Below are 22,113 nucleotides of genomic sequence, written 5' to 3'. Positions count from 1 at the left end.
CCGGGCGGGGCAGCCGGGGGGGAGGGGGGATATCGGGGAGGGAGGGCCCCGCGGGAAGAGGGGCGGGAGCCTGGTGTGAGGATGGCGAGGTCTCCGCCCTCATCCTCCCCGCATTGCAAAGGTCTTGGCTGCATTTCCAGTAAGGAGGTGACCCCGCTGTCCCGCCTCAAGCAATTGCACGTGAGTGATCGCCTCTTGCTCTGGAAGGTGGTCAGCACAGGGTCATGACTCCATGCGACTCCAGAGGAGGCCACTGAGGCTCAGAGATGCCAGGATGCTCAGGAGGCCCCCACAGGAGTGGTAGTGGAGCAGGACCCCAATTCCAGTCACTTCCTTCCTTTTTGAGTAGTTATGGAGAGCCTCCTGGGTACCCAGGGCCCAGTGGAGTCTAGGGTGACCAAGACCTAGACCCTGCCCTCAAGGGCACGCACTTGTAAGGGCGAAGGAAAGTTAACTGATGAGATATGCAGTCTGATAGTGAGGAGGGTGTGCTGTGGCCAGGGAGAGGGGCCCCCACCTCTGCCTGGCCTGGGGCAGAGCCAGACCTACACCTTCAGGGTCAGGAAGAGCTTAGAGTATGATATTCTCTTTACCCTCCTCACTCGTGTAATTCCTGTTAAAATAACACTGAAACAGGGACTGAGCAGAAGATCAACAAAGATGTCTATTTTGAAGCTGTGTGTGTGGCGGCGGGGGGGCTCAAGTTCACCCTGCTCTCCTGCTGTGTGGGTGCCCCATAGCTCTGGCTGCCAGTGATGCAGTCCAGCCCTGGGCAGGGAGACTTATCAGGGTGATCTTCCTGTTCAAGGGCCAAGTGCAGATTCACAGAGGAAGGGGGTTGGGCTGTTGGAGGAGGGCGTTCCAAGAACACTGAGGGCCTGTGGGGCCAAGGGAGCCTGGGGAGGGCAGTGGGAGGAAGCCACCTTATCAACAAGGACCTAAACCTGCAGACCAGTTGGTTTGGACCTAAACTCTGAGAGCTTTCAGTTAATTGAGAGGGGATGGAGTGTCCCTGAAGGGATTGAAAGCAGGCAGCAGGGCAAGGACACTTCCAGCATCCGGAGCCAATCTCCTTTGTCCTATAAATGTGGTGTATAAATTATATTGATTTGTTTGTTTGTTTTTTGCTTTTTAGGGCCAAACTCGAGGCATATGGAGGATCCCAGACTAGTGGTCAAATCGGAGCTACAGCTGCCATCCAACACCACAGCCGCAGCAACACCGGATCCTTAACCTACTGAGCGAAGCCAGGAATTGAACCTGCAACTTTATTTGTTATATTTTATTTCTTTGTCTTTTTTAGGGCTGCACCCATGGCATATGGAAGTTCCCAGGCTAGGGATCTAACTGGAGCTGCCACTGGCCTATGCCAGGGGAACAACAATGCTGGATCCGAGCCGCATCTGTGACCTACACCACAGCTCACAGCAACGCCGGATCCTTAACCCACTGAGCGAGTCCAGGGATCAAACCCAAAACCTCATGGTTCCTACTTGGATTCATTAACCACTGAGCCACGATGGGAACTCCTTATGGTTCCCACAACCTTATGGTTCCTAGTCAGATTCATTTCTGCTGCCACATGATGGGAACTCCTTGATTTGCTTTTTTATGTTGAATCACCCTTGCAGTCCCAGGACAAGTCATGATGTGTAATCATTTTAACATGTAGTTGGGTTTTGTTTGCTAGTATTTTGCTGAGGATTTTTGTAACTATATTGATAAGAGATACTGGTCTCTAGTGTGACCTTTGTACAAGATTGACCACTGAGCTATTTTGATCTGTGAATGCTTTTATTTTATTCGTTTCCTTTTTAGGGCCACACCTGTGGCATTTGGAAGTTCCCAGGCTAGGAGTTGAATTGGAGCTGCAGCTGCCAACCTATACCGCAGCCTCAGCAATGCAGGATCCGAGCCATATCTGCGACTTACACCACAGCGTGTGGCAACACCGGATCCTTTAACCCACTGAACAAGGCCAGGGATTGAACATGCATCCTCAGGGATACTAGTCTGATTCTTTGTTATTTATTTATTTATTTATTTTTGTCTTTTTTTGCCATTTCTTGGGCCACTCCCGTGGCACATGGAGGTTCCCAGGCTAGGGGTCAAATCCGAGCTGTAGCCTCCAGCCTACGCCAGAGCCACAGCAATGCAAGATCCGAGCCGCGTCTGCAACCTACACCACAGCTCACGGCAATGCCGGATCATCAACCCAGGGATCGAACCCGCAACCTCCTGGTTCCTAGTTGGAGTCGTTAACCACTGAGCCACGACGGGAACTCCTAGTCTGATTCTTAAACTGATGAGCCACAGCAGAAATTCCTTTGACTGCTTTTAGAGCTGTAGCAATTCCCGTGCTGTATCAATGAGGCAGAGGCATTAATGGCTGTAAAACATCTAAGCTAACGCATGTTTCCAGTTTACTTTCCAGCCTCTGCAAGCTGTGCTGATCTAGAAAAGCTTCCTTGCCCTCATGCCATTCATTCAACAATCACATAGTGAGTGTGGTCTAACCCTGTGCTCAGCCGAGGGATGCCAAGGTCAGCAAGAGCCAACCCCTGCCCTGAAGGTGCTGAATCTCCAGACTGACACAGACATGTGGACAATTACAACTGCATCAGTTCAAGCACCAAGTCACCCATCAATTCCAATTCGACGCCTAGCCTCCTTATGCCGTGGGTGAGGCCTTAAAAAGCAAATAAATAAATAAATAAATAAATAGGCTAAAAGTCAACGGTCCTGATGCTTCCCGGCCCTAATGGGTCCTCTGTCCTGGATTCTTCTGTCTCCCTCGCTCTCAGTAGGTGGTTGCAGGTAAGGGAGGCAGTTGTGATGTTGAGAAAGAGCACATGCGCCTTTCTAGTCCTGCCACTCACCATCTGGGCAACTTGAGGACATCTATTCAACTCTCTGAGTCCCAGTTTTCTCAGTTGTATACTGGAAATAATGATCCAGCACCATAGGGCACGGTGATGTAGACACGAGGACTTCCTAGTGAAGAATTTTCAAATTAGAGACTCAGATGATGTGAGGGGGCATCTGAAATAGCCAAGTGGTCATTGCTTCCCAATGAAACAAAACTAGCCTGGACCCTCCTAGAAAGCTCACACCTTTCCCAACCTCCAGACGTAGCTTTATAAATATTCGTAAATTCTTCCCAGGGAGTTCCCGTTGTGGCTCAGTGGTTAACGAATCCGACTAGGAACCATGAGGTTTCGGGTTCGATCCATGACCTTGCTCAGTGGGTTAAGGATCCGGCGTTGCCATGAGCTGTGGTGTAGGTTGCAGATTCGGCTCGGATCCCGTGTTGCCGTGGCTCTGCCGTAGGCCAGCGGCTACAGCTCGGATTTGACCCCTAGCCTGGGAACTTCCATATGCCGCAGGAGCAGCCCAAGAAATGGCAAAAAGACAAAAAAAAAAAAAAGAAAAAGAAAAAGAAAAAAAAATTTCTCCCCAAATCTTTACCTTATTTCATCTCCTATCACGTCAGCCTGTATTTGAAATATGCATGGCATGGTTTAGGCTGGTGTTCCTCACCCTCATTATTCAGCCCTCACCTTTATTTTTCCAGCACAGTATTCCAAGAATGCACTTTCTTTAAATTGATTTTTTTTTAAAAAAAAAAGCTCAATTAAATTTATTTTTGTGAAAAGTCTAATAACACGTGCTATAAATGGAAGAGGACCTTTTTTTTTTCCTTCCTTTTAGGCATATGGAGATTCCCAGGTTAGGGGTCGAATCAGAGCTGTAGCTGCTGCCCAGATCTGACCTGCGTCTGCAACCTACATCAGAGCTCATGGCAACGCTGGGTCCCTAACCCACAGAGTAAGGTCAAGGATCAAACCTACATCCTCATGGATAGTTGTCAGGTTCATTTCCACTGAGCCATGACGGGAACTCCCTTTATTTTTAAATTAAAAAAAATTTTAATTATATTTTGGCTGCACCATGTCATGTGGAAATTCCCAGGTCGGAGATCGTCCCTGCACCACTCAGTGACAATGTCTAATCCCTAACTTCTAGGCCACCAGGGAACTCCAGGGACTTAATTTTTAAATGTTTGTTCAGTTGAACTCTGAGGCTAAGCCAGGCATTCTCAAAGGGAGCAGAAATCTTGGGGAAGGAGTGCATTTTGTAGATGTATAGGGGTCTATGTTTGTCTCAGTGTCTGGGTAGGAAGAAGGAGCTACTGGCATTTAGTAGATGGGAACTAAATACGCCAGATGTTCTATAAATGTGGAATGATACCAGCCAGCAAACAAGGAGACTCTCCCCACCTGTGAGGCTCTCAGAGTCCGTCTAGACCCACGTGCAGCTGAATGACCTGCTCATCATGACCCAAAACCAGAAATAAGCTCTATTTTAGACATCAACAAGGGAGTTCCCTGGTGGCCTAGTGGTTAGGATTTGGCACTTTCACCACTGTGTTCAGTCCCTGGTTTGGGAAATCTCACATCAAGCCACTGCACATCGTAGCAAAATTAATTGATTAATTAATTAATTAAAAAACCTTCCTTCCTTTCCTTCTTTGTATCTCACTTATATATTATTTTATTTCATCTTAGTGCCTAGAATAGTGACTAGAGCTCAATATTTATTAAGTAAATGGATAGATGAATGCCTTTTTTCCTACTGGGTGTTTGTATTTTCTGATTAAATGGTAGGAGCTCAATGAGGTCCTGCTGTATAGCACACGGAACTATATCCAATCACTTGCGATAGAACATGATAAAAGATAACATGAGACAAAGAATGTGTGCATGTATAATTGGGTCATTGCTACACAGCAGAAATTGACAGAACATTGTAAATTGACTATAATAAAAATTTAAAAAATATCCAAATCTAAATAAATAAATGGTAGAAGCTTTTTGTCTATTAGGGCTGTGTCATTCAGGGCCAAATCAAGAGACAAACCCTACCATTAAGTTACACAGAGACAATTAAACACAAAGAATTTTTAACTAATAAAATTGGTTAATGAGAAAGAGGGGCAAAAAGACTGAGGCAGGGATTGGTAAGCTTTTTGGGTAAGGGCCAGGGGTAAATAGGCTTGGTGGAACAAGAGACACAATGAAGGACAGAATATATATAACAATGCATAAAAAAAAGTTCACATTTGTATTGATAAAATTAAAATAGAGTAATAAAGGGTACAAGCTTTGTAACAAAGTTCTTTAATGAGAAGAATGGGATCCATTGTTTTGGGATAACATTTTGCTTCTTTGGGGTTCAAAGGTGAAGATCATTTTTCTTTCTTTTTTTTTTTTTTTTGTCTTTTTAGGGCCTCATATGGAGGCACATGGAGGTTCCCAGGCTAGGGGTTGAATCAGAGCTGTAGCCACTGGCCTACACCAGAGCCACAGCAACATGGGATCTGAGCCACATCTGTGACCTACACCACATCTCATGGTAACACTGGATCCTTAACCCACTGAGCGAGGCCAGGGATCGGAACTGCATCCTCATGGATGCTAGTCAGATTGTTTCCACTGAGCCACAACGGGAACTCCTGATACCATTTTTCTTGATGGAGGGCAGTACAAAAACAAGCAGAGGGCTAGGTTTAGCCTCCAGGCTGGTCTGCCCACCCTCAACCCTTGCGGGAGTGTGAACATAGGACTGAATGAGAAACTTGGAGGAGGGGCTCCAATGACTTAGGTTCAGACCTGTGCAGCAAGAATATAGATGCTCCAGGTCACGCAGCCCCCCAAGGACAAAGATATACGTCAGAGGGCATGGGCTGCAGCTCAATCACATACATGAAGGCACCCAATTGGTGCCAGGAAAAACTGACACAATTTCTCCCAGTTTATGATGTCCCTCCAGCGCCCTCTACTGGCAGAAACTAACAAGCCACTTGGCAAGGGACAGAAGGCTACCAGGTCCAATTTTCCAGAAGCAGAGCAAAGAAGCTGCTTGGAGCTAAGAGGCAACCATTTGACAACAGGCTATTAATATTGAGATATTAATATCGAGTGTTGCAAATATTTTTCCAATGTTTCTTGTCTTTAAAAAATATTTATTAAAAGTTTAATAGTCTCTGGAGGTGTTCTATGCATATGCATATGCACAATGCATATCATTTTTTTCTTCTACTTTTTTGGTTGCCATGAGGCATATAAAGTCCCCAGGCCATGGATCAGATCTGATCCGTAGCTGTGATATACTACTGGATTTTTAACCCACTGTGCTGGGCCAGGGATAGAACCTGTGTCTTGGTGCTGCAGGGATGCTGCCAATCCCATTGCTCCACAGAAGGAACTCCACAGTGCATATATTTTAATTTCCATTTTTAAGAAAATGTACAACAAAACCTTCTGTCCTATACATTTTAAATGTTTCTGCAATTACCTTTTCCTATATTTTCTTCTAGTACTTTTATATTTTAATTTCTATATTTACATCTTTAAACTAACTGGGTTTTATATCTGAACAGAGTCTGAGGTAGGAAATCTAATTTTTCTTTGAAGTTTAGCCATTGAAATGCTCCAGTACCATTTAATCCAGCCTTTCCAATGGATCCATATCATATAATATCCAGGACCCAATCTCCAGCATCAGTAACAGCTGCCAAGGATGGCTTCATCCCACAAGTCCCACTCGTGTGTGCTTTCTTGGCCATGATGCTTCTTCTCTCTGCTGGACCACCTTCCCTCCTTGGTGGTGTCCCAGGCATGGGTGCTCTTCTTTCTGTGTTTGGACTTCTCTGTGCTGCCTGGCTCCGCCTTGGCCTTCTTCCCATTCTCTTTGTGGGAATCTTCATCCTCTTCACAGTGCCTCCTCTTCCACTCCACCTGCTGCTTCTTGCCATGTCCTCCTCCTCCCTTTTCTCTGAACCTTCTCTTCCAGCTTCTGTCTTGATCTCCTGCTGGGTGGATGCTGGTTCGGTCCTCTGAGAGGCAGCTGGCGGCTTCTCTGTGTTGTGCTGCTCGGGGGTCGGTGGTCGTTCCTTGCGCAGGTGGGCTGGGAAGCCACCAGCTATTGAAGAATTGGTCATGTTCTTTCTGATGGTTTATAGGTTCCAGTCTTTTTCTGAAGTGGTGACTATTGGACAATGGGGGTAAGTGGCTTTCCACTGCTCTAGGCTTTTTGAAGTAACTGGGGAATGTGTGGGGCTTCCTAAAGGGGAATCGCTGCCCCAGCTGTGGAGGTCTGGGTGCAGTGGGGTCCTCTTCTCTGTACTCAGAGTCTTTTGTCACCTTTCTGAAGCAAACCTCTGGTTGTAATCCTCTGGCTCTCTGCTTTCTAATGTAATCCTGAAGTTCACGTTGAAAAGAGTCATAAGTTTTAGGATCTTCCATTATATTGACTATGGATGACTCTCTGCTGAGGAAGATGAAGAAAATTTTTTCTGTTAATTATTTTAATCTCATAGCTAGGGTAAAAGATCAGAGATGATACTTATTATGGTAAAATCTAAAATCTGGATCAATTTATCATTTCTTTTTTTACAAATAAGGAAAGTGAGTTAGTATTTAAATAACTTAAGTTCACAGTCAAAATATGGAAGAGCCAGGATTTGAACTCAGGCAGAGGGTCCAGAGTCTGATCACTTAACCACCAATACTGGTACCAACCCTGTAGGTGTTATGAGGACTAAATGAGTGATTATAGGAGTTCCCATTGTGGCTCAGTAGAAACGAATCCAACTAGGAACCATGAGGTTTCAGGTTTGACCTGGCCTTGCTCACTGGGTTAAATATCCAGCATTGCTGTGATTTGTGGTGTAGGTTGCAGATGAGGCTCAGATCCTGCATTGCTGTGGCTGTGGTGTAGGCCGGCAGCTACAGTGCCTATTAGACCCCTAGCCTGGGAACCTCCATATTCCGTGGGTGTGGCCCTAAAAAGCAAGAAAAAAAATAATAAAAAATAAATGGTTATACAAATGAAGGGCTTGGAATGGTGATGGGTACAGAGCGACTGGTCAGTGACTGCTAGGTAATAATATTCTCATCGAGCTGCTGGAATGATGGCCAGCAGCATTTAATGTTACTAGTGATTGATTCTGAGAACTTGTCTCTGTCTTTAGTATTTTTGTCTATCAAATTAAACTAAATACCAGTTTGTACTAAAAGAAAAAGTCACAGAAGCCATATACACTGTAAAAGCAAACTCTGCAGAAATAAATCCTAGATATATTCCTGTGTTACTGCAGACTAAAATTCTGATCAAACAGGTGTGAGGTCAGGTTGTACATTCTGGTTTGCAACTTGGTTTCCAAGCCTGTACAACTCTGTTCTTCAGTCAACCAGGTTATCACTTCCCTGCCTACTTAGTCTCATCTCTGCCTCCCTGGCTCTTTCTTTTTTTTTGGGGGGGGAGGGGTCGGGGGGGATGCTCTGTATTAAAACAAACTTGGCTACACCATGGGGTAGAAAGCCCAATTTTTCAACCTTTTCCCTACCCCACACACAAACCATGTCCAGTTGAAATCAAGTTCTCTAAGGCACTTCCTTCTGCTCAGGGTTCCCCCCAAGAGATTCCAGTCCACTGTACTTCCAGGGAACTTGTGGGACATCTGGGGAGCTTGCACTGCCTGCAGGCTCTCTATCTCCCTCAGCTCTCCTTCCCTCCTTCCATGGCTCAGGCCGGAAGCCCAGGAGGCACTAGCCCTGACCCCACTTTCCTCACACCTCAGAGGCAGCCCCGTCAACAGGTCCTGCCTGCTCTATTTTCATAATGTATCTAGGAGTTCCCGCTGTGGCGCCTCGGGATTGGTGGTGTCTCTGCAGCCCAGGACGCAGAGTGATTCTGGCACTGTGGTTGCAGCTGGATGCAGTGTTGCTGCAGCTGTGGAATAGATGGAAACTGTTACTCAGCTCAGATCCCTGGCCAGGGAACTCTATGCTATGGGGTGGCCACAAAAGAAAACAAAAAACAAAAAACAGGAGTTCCCGTAATGGCTCAGTGGTTAATGAATCCGACTAGGAACCATGAGGTTGTGGGTTCGATCCCTGGCCTTGCTGAGTGGGTTAAGGATCTGGTGTTGTTGTGAGCTGTGGTATAGGTCACAGATGCGGCTCGGATCTGGTGTTGCTGTGGCTCTGGTGTTGGCTGGCAAAACTACAGCTCTGATTAGACCCCTAGCCTGTGAACCTCTATATGCCGAAGATGCAGCCCTAGAAAAAGACAAAAAAAAAGGCTGATTCTGACTCAGTGGGTCCGGGGGGCCCTGAGAATCTGCATTCTTCTGCAGCCCTCGGTGTTGCAGGAGGTGCAGCTGATATAAAAATTGTTTTAATTTTATTTTTTTTGGCCACACCCTCAGCATCCTGAGCTAGAGATCAAATCTGTGCCAGAGCAGCAACCAAAACCACCGCAGTAAACAGGCCAGATCTTTAACCTGCTGCACCACAAGAGAACTCCTGGCATACAATTTAATTGAAAAATGTGATCTGTTTCCATCTTACCACCCTTTTAAAGTTTTTGTCTTTTTATCTTTTTAGGGCTGCATCTGTGGCATATGGAGGTTCCCAGGCTTGGGGTCGAATCGGAGCTGTAGCCGCCGGCCTACGCCAGAACCACGGCAATGCCAGATCCCAGCCTTGTCTGCGACCTACACCACAGCTCATGGCAATGCCGGATCTTTAACCCACTGAGCGAGGTCAGGGGTCTGACCCTCAATCTCATGGTTCCTAATCAGATTTGTTAACCACTGAGCCACAAGGAGAATTCTATCTTACCACCCTTGAATAGAAATTCCTCACCAACACCAATTCCCGCTGTGGCACAATGGGATCGGTTGTGTTTTGGGAGCTCTAGGATAATGGTTCAATCTCTGCCCCAAATTGTGGGTTAAGGCTCTGGCATTGCTGCAGCTGCAGCTTAGGTTGTAACTTTGGCTTGGATCATATGCTGTGGGGTGGCCAAAAAAGAAAAAAAAAAAAGAAAAAAGAAATTCCTGAAGTTCCCGTTGTGGCTCAGCAGTAGCAAATCTGGACTAGTATCTATGAGGTCGCAGGTTCAATCCCTGGCCTCACTCAGTGGGTTAAGGATCCGTCGTTGGAGTGAGCTGTGGTGTAGGTCGCAGACAGGCTCAGATCTTGTATTTGCTGGGGTTGTGGGTAGGCCTGCAGCTGCAGCTTGGCTTCAACCTCCAGCCTGGGAACTTCTGTAAGTCGTGGGTACCGCCCTAAAAAGCCAAAAAAAAAAAAAAAAAAAAGCAAAAAAAGCAGAATTCCTCACCAAGCAAAGAGTCCCATTCACTGGCGTCTTTTTGTCATATCAAATTGTGCTTGACTTTAAGTAGATGCCTAATACACACTTGCTGAACAGAAATGAAGAAGGGCCTTGACCTCTCTCCACACACCCAGGACCCCTGGGAAGCCCAGATCCAGGGCGTCCTGCCTGACTCAGCCATCCTGCCCACCCAGCCTCCCCCAGTTTGCACCTCAAGCCACCATCCCTCCCAACTAGCGGCTCAAGGCTTGCCAGCCAGTAGTGCAAAAAGGCAGCATATTGGGTTCGCCTCTTACCTGGAATTGCCACCACGCTAGCTTACTGAGAAACTTCCACAAACAGATGGAACCCTCACTTCCTCAAGCCTACAAGTCTTTGGAGTTGTGTAAGTAGGAAGTCCTGTGGGCCCACAGAGAGCAGAGCCTCTGGTTAGAACCTCCAAAGGAAAGAAGGAAGACACCCTAGCTCGGGGTGGAAGTTTTACTCAGCTCCAGGAGAAGAATCCCAACTTCTTGGCAGCTCAGACTGGTCTGCCTGGGAGCAGGGAAGCTGGGAAGCAGGAAGCCACGCCTCTTCCTCTGTCGCAGGCCTTTGAGTTTTAGAACCTCCTCATCTCATAGCTCCGGGCTCTCATGAGAAACCAATCCAATCGCAGTTGTTAAGATGATTTAGGAACGAACACTCAACCTCATCACCTAGAGCGCATCACCTAGTATCTACCCTAAACCGTATTCTATCTTGTTTGATGAGTTCAGTCTGAAGCTTTTTTTTTTTTCTGTCTTTTATCTTTGGTAGGGCTGCACCCGCAGCATGCGGAGGTTGAATCAGACTACACCGCAGCCACAGCAATGCAAGATCTGAGCCTCGTCTGTGACCTACACCACAGCTCATGGCAACTTGGGATCCTTAACCCACCGAGTGAGGCCACGGATCGAACCTGCAACCTCATGGTTCCTAGTCGGATTCATTTCTGCTGCACCACAAGGAGAACTCCAGTTTGAAGCATTTTGCAAAGAAAACGCACTCTTCTTGAATTGTAAAATATAGAGCACATGCAGAAATGTGCATGAAACCAAAAGCTATACCATAATGATTTATCACAAAGGAAATGTCTACCAAGCCACCTTTCAGGTCGGTAAATAAAACACTGCCACACCCCGGAAGCCTGGCTCTTTTCCTTCCTAATCTTAACTCCCCCACATGTTCCTCATTAGCATGCCTTTTTTCTCTCTTTTTGTTTTTTTCCTATTTTGTTGTTTTCATTAACATGATTTTTTTTTTTTTTAATCTTTTTAGGGCTGCACCAGTGGCAAAGGGAAGTCCCCAGGCTAGGGGTCGAATCAGAGCAGTAGCCGCTGGGCTACACCACAGCCACAGCAGCACCAGATCCGAGCCACATCTTTCCACCTACACCACAACTCACCGCAGCACCAGATCCTTAATCCATTGAGCGAGGCCAGGGACTGAACCCAAGTCCTCATGGCTACTAGTCAGGTTCATTACTGCTGAACCGACAGGAACTCCCACATCATGAGTATTCTGAAGTACATCTCCTAACATACACAGCCTGCATTCCTATAGACTGTTTGCCCAGGAGAGAAATGTCCACGTTATACAGCATCGCACATTCAGCTTTATCAGACACAGTGACACCAGACTTTTTCAAGAGGTTCCATCAATTTAAATTCTCCTCCAGAAGGGTTTGAGTGCTTTCTAACACGTGGAATTGCCTGACCTTAAATTCTGTATTTAGTTGTAACGATTAAAATCAATAACATTTCCATGTTTACAGTGATACTGAGTACCTTTCCTAATACCTATTGGCCATTTGGATTTTCTCTTTGTGAAGTGCAGGTGGAGGTCTCTGCCACACCGTTCTGTTGTGTTGTTTGCACTTTTCCTTATCCATAGCCTGCAACTGAGCCCTTTGCTGGCTTTTATGTGCGTGAGATCTCTCACTCTTTGACTTGTGTTTTCATCCTCTTGGCAGTATCTTTTGATGGTCTTAATTTTAATGTTGTTGGGAGTTCCCCTCTGCGGTGTGGTGAATTGAGAATGTGGTGTGGTGAATTGAGAATCCAATTGCTGTGGCTTGGGTTGCTGTGGGGCCATGGCTTCCATCCCAGTGCAGTGGATTAAGGATCCAGTGTTGCCACTGTGGTGTAAGTTGCAGTGGTGGCTCGGATTCAGTCCCTGGCTTGAGAACTTCCATATGCTACAGGTGCATCCATTAAAAAAAAGAAAAAAAAAATTAAAGGAGTTCCTGTTGTGGCTTGGCTGAAATGAATCTGGCTAGGATCCGTGAGGATGAACGCAGGTTCAATCCCTGGCCTTGCTCAGTGGGTTAAGGATCCAGCATTGCCGTGAGCTGTGGTGCAGTTCACAGACATGGCTTGGATCTGGCGTTGCTGTGTCTGTAGTGTAGGTGGGCAGCTGCAGCTTTGATTGGACCCCTAGCCTGGGAACTTCCATATGCCATGGGTGTGACCTTAAAAAGACAACACCAACAACAAAAATTAAAAAAACTAATGTTTTCAAAATTTGCAATTAAATTATTAGAGTTAGAGCTCTTTTTGTGTGTGTCATATTTAAGATGTAATTTCCTAACCTAGACCAGAGTTTTGACATGTTAGCACTCTTGACATTTTGAGTTAGGTAACTTTTCATTGTAGAGCTTGTTCTGTGGACTGTAGGATGTTTCGCAGCACCCCAGTTCTCTACCTGCTTGATGTTCATAGCAACCAACCCTCTACTCCCAGGTTTAACAACTAAAAATGTCTCCAGACATTGTCAAATGTTTCCTGGGAGACAGCATTGTCCCTGCCTGAGAACCACTGCCATTGATCATAAACATATATTCTTATAGGATGTTTTGCAAAAGCTTCCTGAATACATGATTCAACTGGAATTGATTTTTTAAATTTTTTTCTTTCTTTCTTTTCCTTTTTTTTTAAATTTTTAAAAAATTTTTTTGCCTTTTAGGGCCAAACTCGAGGCATATGGAAGTTCCCAGGCTTGGGGTCAAATCGGAGCTGCAGCTCCCCGCCTACGCCACAGCCACAGCAACACAGGATCTGAGCCGTGTCTGTGACCTACACCACAGCTTGCAGCAATGCCGGATCCTTAACCCACTAAGCGAGGCCAAGGCTCGAACCTGAAACCTCGTGGTTCCTAGTTGGATTCGTTTCCGCTGTGCCACGGTGGGAACTCCAACACCATTTCATGAAGTCTGTCTTCCTCCCTGCTCTGAAGTGCTGCTTTTGTTATGTTAAAAAAAATTCAAAAACAGCAAGAAAAAATATTGAAAAAAAAGAGAAAAAAATTCAACTGAGTAAATTTAAAGATCTAATTGGCTTTATTTGATAATCTGGCAGCATCCCTTTTAGCAAATAGAAAGGTGCTCTGAGAAGTTGAAGAAAATGGGAGGTATTCATAGGCAGAAGAAGGGTGGGTCTAGAAGAGTTAAGAGTGGATTATTTTAGGCAATGTAACTTTCCCTTAGAGCAAGGCAGGGGGTTTTAGGGAGATTATCTCACTGACAGGATAATTCCAGGCTGACTGGTTTAAAATCCCACTCCTTCAGAATGGCCATTGTTTAAAAAGTCTACAAATGAAGTTCCCTGATGGCCTAGTGGTTTGGGATTCGGCATTGCCAATGCTATGGCTCAAGTTCGATCCCTGGACCAGGAACTTCTGAATGCCATGGGTGGGGCCAAAAAAAAAGAACAAATGCTTGAGAAGATGTGGAGAAAAGGGAACCCTTCTACATGGTTTGTGGGAATGTAAGTAGGTACATCCTCTACGGAAAACAGAATGGAGTTTCTATAGAAAACTAAGGGTAGAATTACCATATGATCCAGCAATCGCACTCCTGGGCATATATTCTATTTGAACAGAACTATAATTCAAAAAGATACACACGCTCCTATATTCATAGAAGCTCTATTCACAATAGCCAAGACATGGAAACAATCTAAATGTCCACCTGATTGTCCAATAAATGATAAAGATATGGTACATATGAGCAATGGAATACTACTCAGCCGTAAAAAAACAAATAATGCCAAATGCCATTTGCAACAACATGGATGGAACTAGAGACTGTCATACTGAGTGAAGTAAGTCAGAAACAGAAAGACAAATAGCATATGACATCACTTATTTGTGGAATTAAAAAATAACACAAAAGAACCTATCTATGAAATAGAAACAGACTCACAGACATAGAGAACAGACTTGTGGTTGCCAAGGGGTAGGGGGTGGGACGGATGGAGTGGGTGGTTGGTGTTAGCAGATGTAAGCTCTTACACATGCAGGGGATCAACAACAAGGTCCTTACTATATAGCTCAGAGAACTATATTCAATGTCCTAAGATAAACTATAATGGAAAAAATATTTTAAGAGAGTGTATTATAAAAAAAGTGTATTTTATATATATATATAGCTGAATCATTTGCTGTACAGCAGAAACTAATACAATTATACTTCAATGAAATTATAAATTATAAATCAATTATACTTCACTGAAAAAATAAAATAGGGGAGTTACCTTGTGGTTCAGTGGGTTAAAGATCTAGCAAAAAAAAAAAAAAAAAAAATCCCCCCTGGGAGAAGCTGAAATTATGATTAGGTTAGGTATTAAGTCTTTGTGGGGCTTAGGGCAAGTGACCCTATTTTGAGTTTCTTGTTTCTTTTTAACAATTATTGGCCATATGTCCATCTGTTTACTGTTCTGCTTCTGGGTTCTGCAGTATCTTTGCACCAGTACCACTCTGACTGAATTATTATAGTTTCATGACGTCTTTTTTTTTTTCTTCTTTTTAGGGCTGCACCTAAAAAGTTGGAAGTTCCCAGGCTAGGAAGCTATAGTTGCCTGCCTACACTACAGCCACAGCAACACAGGATCCAAGCTACATCTTCAACCTAGCCACTACACGGGATCCCTAATCCACTTAGCAAAGCTAGGAATTCTGCAACCTCATGGTTACTAGTCAGGTTCTTAACCCATGAACCACAAGGGGAACTCCCATAATAAGTCTTTATAGTTTCTAGAGCAAGTCCTCTATCTTTTCCATGTTTAAATATGTCTTGATTATTCTTGTCATTTTGTTTTACATATAAATTTTAAATTTGGTGCATTAATTTCCAAAAAAAAAAAAACCCACTTGCAATTTTTCTTTGGATTTGCTGAATCTTTAGATCAGTTTGAGAACTGGTAACTTTCCAATATTACATCTTTCAGTGTATGGATGTGGTTTATGTCTATTTATTTGGGTGTTCTTTATTATTTTGTATTCCCTGTGGACAGACTTTGTTCACCAAACCTCTCCTGATCACAGAATAAATGAAAGTCAGAACTTTTAAGCCCTGGGCCCAATGCTATGTGTGATACTTGTGTCATTTGTGAGTTTGCATACTCATTTATATCAGGCTTCACCTGTAAATAGCTTTGAGGCAGTTCACAAAGATAAGAATTTTATTCGAAGCATGTTTGCTATGTAAGTAATGGGAGAAAGGAAGTTAAGGTGGGTCCGATTCTGATTCCAATTCCATTAAGCAATTCACTCAATTCTCCTTATCTACTGAGAGATAGTAACTGATCCCACAGGCTAAAGGCTTAGTCCCGAAGTCTCCCTGGTGGTCCCCACCTCCTTCAGATGCCAATTACACGTCCAGGTTATCCTCTATGCAGTTATACATGAGAGGGTTTAAAAATTGCTCCTGGGAGTTGCCGTCGTGGCTCAGTGGTTAACGAAGCTGACTAGGAACCGTGAGGTTGTGGGTTCAATCCCTGGCCTTGCTCAGTGGGTTAAGGATCCGGCATTGCTGTGAGCTGTGGTTTAGGTTGCAGATGCGGCTCGGATCCTGCATTGCTGTGGCTCTGGCATAGGCTGGCAGCTACAGCTCCGATTAGACCTCTAGCCTGGGAAAACCTCCACATGAGCACGTGCAGCCCTAAAAAAAGGGAAAATAAATAAAAGAATCTGACTAGTATTCATGAGGATGCAGGTTTGATCCCTGCCTGGCCAAGCTCAGTGGATTAGGGATCGGCATTGCTGTGAGCTGCAGTGTAAGTCGCAGATGTGGCTAGGATCTGGTGTGGCTATGGCTGTGGTGTAGGCTGGCAGCTGCAGCTCTGATTGAACTCCAACTTTGAGAACTTCCATATGCCTCAGGTGTGACTGTAGGGAGAAGAAAAAAAAAAAAAGAATTCGGGGAAACACTCTACTCACAAGATTACTACTTTATTATAAAACCACATCACTCAAGAAACAGCCAGTTAGAAAAGATGGACAGTATATGTCCTTCAGTGCAGTCTAATAAGCACACATGCAGATCTCATTCCATTTCTTTTTCTTTTCTTTCTTCCTTTTTTTTTTTGTCTTTTTAAGGGCCCCACCCTGAAAAAAATTACGAGCTCCTGTTGTGGCTCAGTGGGTTAAGAATCTGGCTAGCGGAGTTCCCGTCATGGCACAGTGGTTAACGTATCCGACTAGGCACCATGAGGTTGTGGGTTTGGTCCCTGGCCTTGCTCAGTGGGTTAAGGATCCCGCGTTGCTGTGAGCTGTGGTGTAGGTCACAGACGCAGCTCGGATCCCTCATTGCTGTGGCTGCGGTGTAGGCCGGAGGCTGCAGCTCGGATTCAACCCCTAGCCTGGGAACCTCCATATGCCGAGGGAAGCGGCCCTAGGAAAGGCAAAAAGACAGAAAAAAAAAAAAAAAGAATCTGACTAGCATCCGTGAGTATGCGGGTTTGATCCCTAGCCCCCGTCAGTGGGTTAGAGATCCAGCACTGATTCTGGGCTGGTGGCACATGCAGCTAGAATCCCGGTTGCTGGGGCTACTCATCTCCCTGGGCTGAAGGGCCAGTTAATTTGCATGTCCCGCCCACTCTCCGCCCTTGGGGGCGTGACGACCACCGCTTTCCTCTTGCGCATGTTAGCAGAGATACTGTGCCTACAGACATCCATGTTGCTGACATGACTTAGTGATGGAGGACAATCCCTCGGTCTGGGAGCAAAGATGGCAGCGCAGCAGAAACCTAGGCCGCCGGGCAGCACCAAGTCATGTTGGCTCTTCTCTTACCAGTGACCTTGGGCGGAAAATGAAATGTGGCAGGGAACCTGGGAGAGAGTCCAAACCTGGGGAGGATCTCACAGATGCTGGGCTCAGGCCGCTCCAGAGGCAGAGATGAGGTCCCCAAGTGGTGGAAGCAGCTGCTGGACTCCATTCTCCCCAGTTGGAGCAGAACCTTGTAGACCATCCAGTCCAACGTCCTTCTTTTCTGTATAGAAACCGACAGTTACCCCCTTTCCAATCAAACCAAGACTATAACCTCACTTTTTAAGTCCCTCCAGGCCTGTTGCCCACCATCCTCAGAATATTTGCTCGTACACCTGAGGCAGGCGACGCCTTGCTTCCCTTCAAGGTCAAGGGTAAATAAACCCCTTTCGACCTTTAGCCTCTGGGGAAGGCAGCACCTACCTGCCAGGTGCCCCCACCTCCTGGATTCTGTCATAGCTCACTAAAGTGGGGGGTTCAAACTTCAGACCTGGAAGGAGACAGGGCTGGGTTCCAGAGTAACCCTGGACAAATGTATCCCTCTGAGCCTCAGCTTGATCTCGGAGAGACAGCAGTGAGTAATGGCTTGAAGCGAGATCTTAATTCCCTGCTCAGGAATTGGACCTGGGCAGCCTGGGTGAAAACCAGGAATCTTAGCTGCTAGACTAGCTAGAGGCTGAAAGTAGAATTGCCCTGATTCTTGTCTTTTGCTGAAGGCAAGAATGTTTCAAGGAGGCAAAGACTGTGAAAACAGGTATGAAGTTTATTATTAGAAACACAGGGATTTCCTGTAGTGGCTCATCAGAAATGAATCTGACTAAAAACCATGAGGTTGCGGGTTCAATCCCTGGCCTTGCTCAGTGGGTTAAGGATCCGGCGTTGCCGTGAGCTGTGGTGTAGGTCGAAGATGTGGCTTGGATCTGGTGTTGTTGTGGCTCTGGTGTAGGCCGGCAGCTGTAGCTCCGATTAGACCCCTAGCCTGGAAGCCTCCATATGCCGTGGTTGAGGCCCTAAAAAGACAAAAAAAAAAAAAGAAAGAAAGAAACACAGTACAACCTGCGGGAGAGCACACAGAGTCTATTCATCTAAGGCACTCAGTGGAGCACGGCTGTGAGTGTGCCCTTGAATGAGAAGTGCGCCAGAGAGGTGGTTTAAATTATGCAGGACAGTTCTTCTGGGTCTTTGTTTGCCTTCGGCCAATTATTTTGTTTTTATCTTTGACACCTGACCAGACCAAGGGCCCTCCCACACGTGCTGGTGCATCTTTTGGCCAAGACAGATTCCAAAGCAAGGTGCAGTGGGAAGGTTATATAGACTTATTATGGTCTGGCATTCCCTCCCTTTCTGACCCAGAAGGGTCTCTCTGCGCGTGTGTAGTTGGGGTCTCCCTGACCTTGAGGATGGGAAGTATGTGACCTCTTGGTCTTTTGCCCAAGCAAAGCTTAGCCCCTCTTTTGATCCTGTCTTTACCATTGTTTAACAAGTTCACAGAAGAATACCAATTATTTGCCTTGGGTCTGAAGTATAGATAGGTGGCTGGTTGGAAATGTTTCTCCCGGAGCCCCCCTGTCTCCTGCCTCAGGAAGTGTAAACAAAGGGCTAGTTGTAACTGTCTATCCTGGAGCCCATCTCTCTCCTGCCTCAAGCTTTCTTCTACTTCTTCCATGTGAACTGGAGTAATGGCAGGTCCCTTCGTGGTGGCTGTGGGAATGTTCTGTGTCTGCCAGGGACTTGTTGCCCTTCTCTTTGGTTTGCTCTTGTCCTCGGAGGTCCATATTTTATGCTCCTGGAGAAGCCAGCTGAGTCACCGAGTGTCCCAGCATCCAAGGCTGGGCCTGCGGGGTGGTGGTGGGGGGAGGTGTGGCAGGGAATAGCCTAGAGTGCACCCCCCCACCCCCAGTGGCTTGTGCTGGGGCCCCAGGCACACATCTTCTATCTTGGCCTCTGCTGCTCCATCCTTCCAGTGCTTTCACATGCTCTCCTGGCATTCTACATTTGAGGACCATTTACAAAGTACTGCAACAGTGCACCCAGCCTGAGGGGTGCCGCCAATCCAGCCTGCAGAGGTTGTTTGCTTTTTTTATGTTGAGTAGCCCACCAACGGTTATTGGTCTTTTCTCCACATTAGAGATGAGAACGCTGACACTCAGATTAAGAATCTCACCTAAAATCATGTAGGATATAGTTCTTGTTGCATTTTAAACTGCTATAAAACTTATGATTTAAAACAGCGAACAGGAATTCCTTTTGTGGCTCAGCGGAAACGAACTGGACTAGTATCCCTGAGGATTCGGGTTCAATCCCTGGCCTTGTTCAGTGGGTTAAGGTTCCGGCATTGCCATGAGCTGTGGTGTAGGTTGCAGATGCAGGCTCAGATCTGGTGTTGCTGTGGCTGTGGTGTAGGCCAGAGGCTACAGCTCGATTTGGCCCCTAGCCTGGGAACTTCCCTATGCCTTGGGTTTGGCCCTAAAAGAAAAAAAAAAAAATCCATCAGACATTTATTTCTCTCAATTTTATGAGTTGGTTGGGCTGACTTAGTGCCGGCTGGATGGCTGAGGTGCCTTGGGTCTGGTGAGGAAAGTTCAATGGCAGTTGGGTGATGGGGTGTAGCCACAAGTATCTCATTATTCAGCAGGGCTTGTACAAGGTGGCTGTGATCCAAATGTAGCAGGAAGGCAAACCAGGCACTTCCAAATCTAGCTTGCATATTTGTTGTTCTCCCATTGGCCAAAGCAGGTTACATGGCTAAGCCCAGCCTTATTGGATGGGACACAGGGGCGGATACAGGAAAGGGATGTTATTACTGTCATTTTCTCCTATAAAGAATCTACCACAGGGAGTTCCTGTCGTGGCTCAGCAGAAACAAATTGGACTAGTATCCACGAGGATGCAGGTGCGATCCCTGGCCTCGCTCAGTGGGTTAAGGATCTGGCGTTGCCATGAGCTGTGGTGTAGGTCTCAGATGTGGCTTGGATCCAGCGTTGCTGGGTCTGTGGTGTAGGCCAGAAGATTCGACCCCTAGCCTGGGAACTTCTGCAGGTGTGGCCCTAAAAAGCAAACAAACAAACAAACAAATATACTAACAAAAAAGAAAGAGTGGTGGAATTCCCGTCATGGCTCAGTGGTTAACAAACGGACTAGGAACCATGAGGTTGCGGGTTTGATCCCTGGCCTCGCTCAGTGGGTTAAGGATCCGGCATTGCTGTGAGCTGTGGTGTAGGTCCCAGACTCGGCTTGGATCCCGAGTTGCTGTGGCTGTGGCGTAGGCCAGCGGCTACAGCTCCGATTCGACCCCTAGCCTGGGAACCTCCATATGCTGCGGGTGGGGCCCTAGAAAAAGACAAAAAGACAAAACAACAACAACAAAAAAGAGTGGTGGTCTGGGACTGGCCCTTGATGTAACAGACATGATGCATTTAGAGTTGGGTGGAGGGGGAACCAGTAGAGGAGACCTTGAGGAGGAGCTATGTGGCTCGATGGAAGCTATGGAAGAGGGGCTGACGAACCAGATGGAAGCTCTGTGAGGTTGAACGGAATAGAAATTAAAAAAAAATATCTATTGGATTTGAGAACATGGAAGTCATTGGGGACTTTGGTAAGAGCAGTGTCAGTGGAATGGTAGGGACAAACCCTCTAGGGTGGGGGAGAGAATGAGAGGTGAAAGAGAGTAGGCAGCTGGTGTAGACAAGTTTGAAAGAGAAAGGAGATTGTTGAAAGAGGTTGCAGGGTGTCAAGGTAGTTTTTGCTTGGTTTTCTGAAGAAGGGAAACAGAAGCAGGTCTGCCTATATGGTATAGCCAGTAAGGGAGAAGCGACTCAAGGTGCAGGAGAGATGAACTCCTTGAGCAAGTAAAAAGGTGTAGGACCCAGGGCACGAGAGGAAGGATGTGTCTTTAGTAAGGACACTGTTACTGTAACAGGAGGATGACAGAGAACAGAAGGCCTGAGGGAAGTTTATAGATCTAGTGGTAGGACAATCGTAAGCTTCTCTGAAGGCTTCTAGCAGGAGGTGAGTCATCAGCTGAAAGGGGACCTGCATGGAGGCACCAGGGAGGTGAAGGATTGAGGAGAGGGGAGAATATGAGACATCTGAGAATGGGGAGTTTACTAGGGAACCCTGATGGATTGGAGGTTTGTGGTTATTAGTTTAAAATAAAATGGGGTGTTCCCGTTGTGGCTCAGCAGTTAATGAACCCGACTAGTAGCCATGAGGATGGCGGGTTCGATCCACATCCTCGCTCAGTGGGGTAAGGATCCAGCGTGGCCGTGAGCTATAGTGTAGGGTGCAGACTCAGCATGGATCCTGTGTTGTGGTGGTTGTGGTGTAGACCAGCAGCTGCAGCTCCGATTCAACCTCTAGCCGGAGAACCTCCATATGCTGCAGGTGCGGCCCTAAAAGGACAATAAAATAAAATAAAAACAAATAAAATGGGTCACCTAATAACCTCTCTCCCTCCTGCCCTTGCTTTCTTCTTCCCTATTTGGGGCATGGAGGTAGGAGGCTGGGCAAGGTGATTACGCAGAGGGGGTCAGGACTGAGAAAGACAGCAGCCTAGCAAAGACTGGGAGACTGGTTACATGTGGGAACATTGAGGTGGGGAAGGGAATATATATAATTAAAATGATTTTAGCAAAATAATTTTAAAGTCAATTTTATAATTTGTAAGAATCATACTGTAGATGGCAGATTCATAACATAGAATCTTTCTGTTATCCAAGGCATTTTAAATGCCAGTCCTGCTAGTTATGTCTGATAACAGGGAAAATAAAGTGACTTCCCCAAAGTCATATAACAACTTGATGGCATAGCTGAGACTAGAATCCTGGGATTCAGATTCCCAGGCCATCACTCTTTCTACAACAAAT

General features: G+C 46.0%; 1 protein-coding gene across 1 annotated transcript; it reads right to left on the bottom strand.

Annotated features, from left to right (window-relative positions):
- Nucleotides 1-6,373: 6,373 nt before the first annotated feature.
- LOC125127861 (zinc finger matrin-type protein 1-like) lies at nucleotides 6,374-17,828 on the bottom strand. The gene is made up of 2 exons (XM_047781578.1): nucleotides 17,329-17,828; nucleotides 6,374-7,332 (listed from the first exon to the last, which is right to left on the bottom strand). Exons 1-2 carry the CDS (start codon nucleotides 17,448-17,450, stop codon nucleotides 6,564-6,566), a joined length of 891 nt encoding a protein of 296 aa, XP_047637534.1. The 5' UTR covers nucleotides 17,451-17,828; the 3' UTR covers nucleotides 6,374-6,563.
- Nucleotides 17,829-22,113: the final 4,285 nt, after the last annotated feature.

This window comes from Phacochoerus africanus, chromosome 5 (genome assembly GCF_016906955.1).
Source record: "Phacochoerus africanus isolate WHEZ1 chromosome 5, ROS_Pafr_v1, whole genome shotgun sequence".
In the NCBI taxonomy this organism is placed as follows: domain Eukaryota; kingdom Metazoa; phylum Chordata; class Mammalia; order Artiodactyla; family Suidae; genus Phacochoerus; species Phacochoerus africanus.
The sequence above is the reverse complement of the archived record's forward strand: the minus strand, read 5'-3'. Positions and strand labels throughout refer to the sequence as shown.

Bases quoted from the DNA above. Each gene is read 5' to 3' on its own strand.
- LOC125127861 (XM_047781578.1), bottom strand. From the start codon at position 17,450: ATGGTCTACAAGGTTCTGCTCCAACTGGGGAGAATGGAGTCCAGCAGC. The intron at 7,333-17,328 runs GTTTGGACTCTC...CATCTTCCTCAG, and splicing joins ATCTGTGAGATCCTCCCCAG to CAGAGAGTCATCCATAGTCA.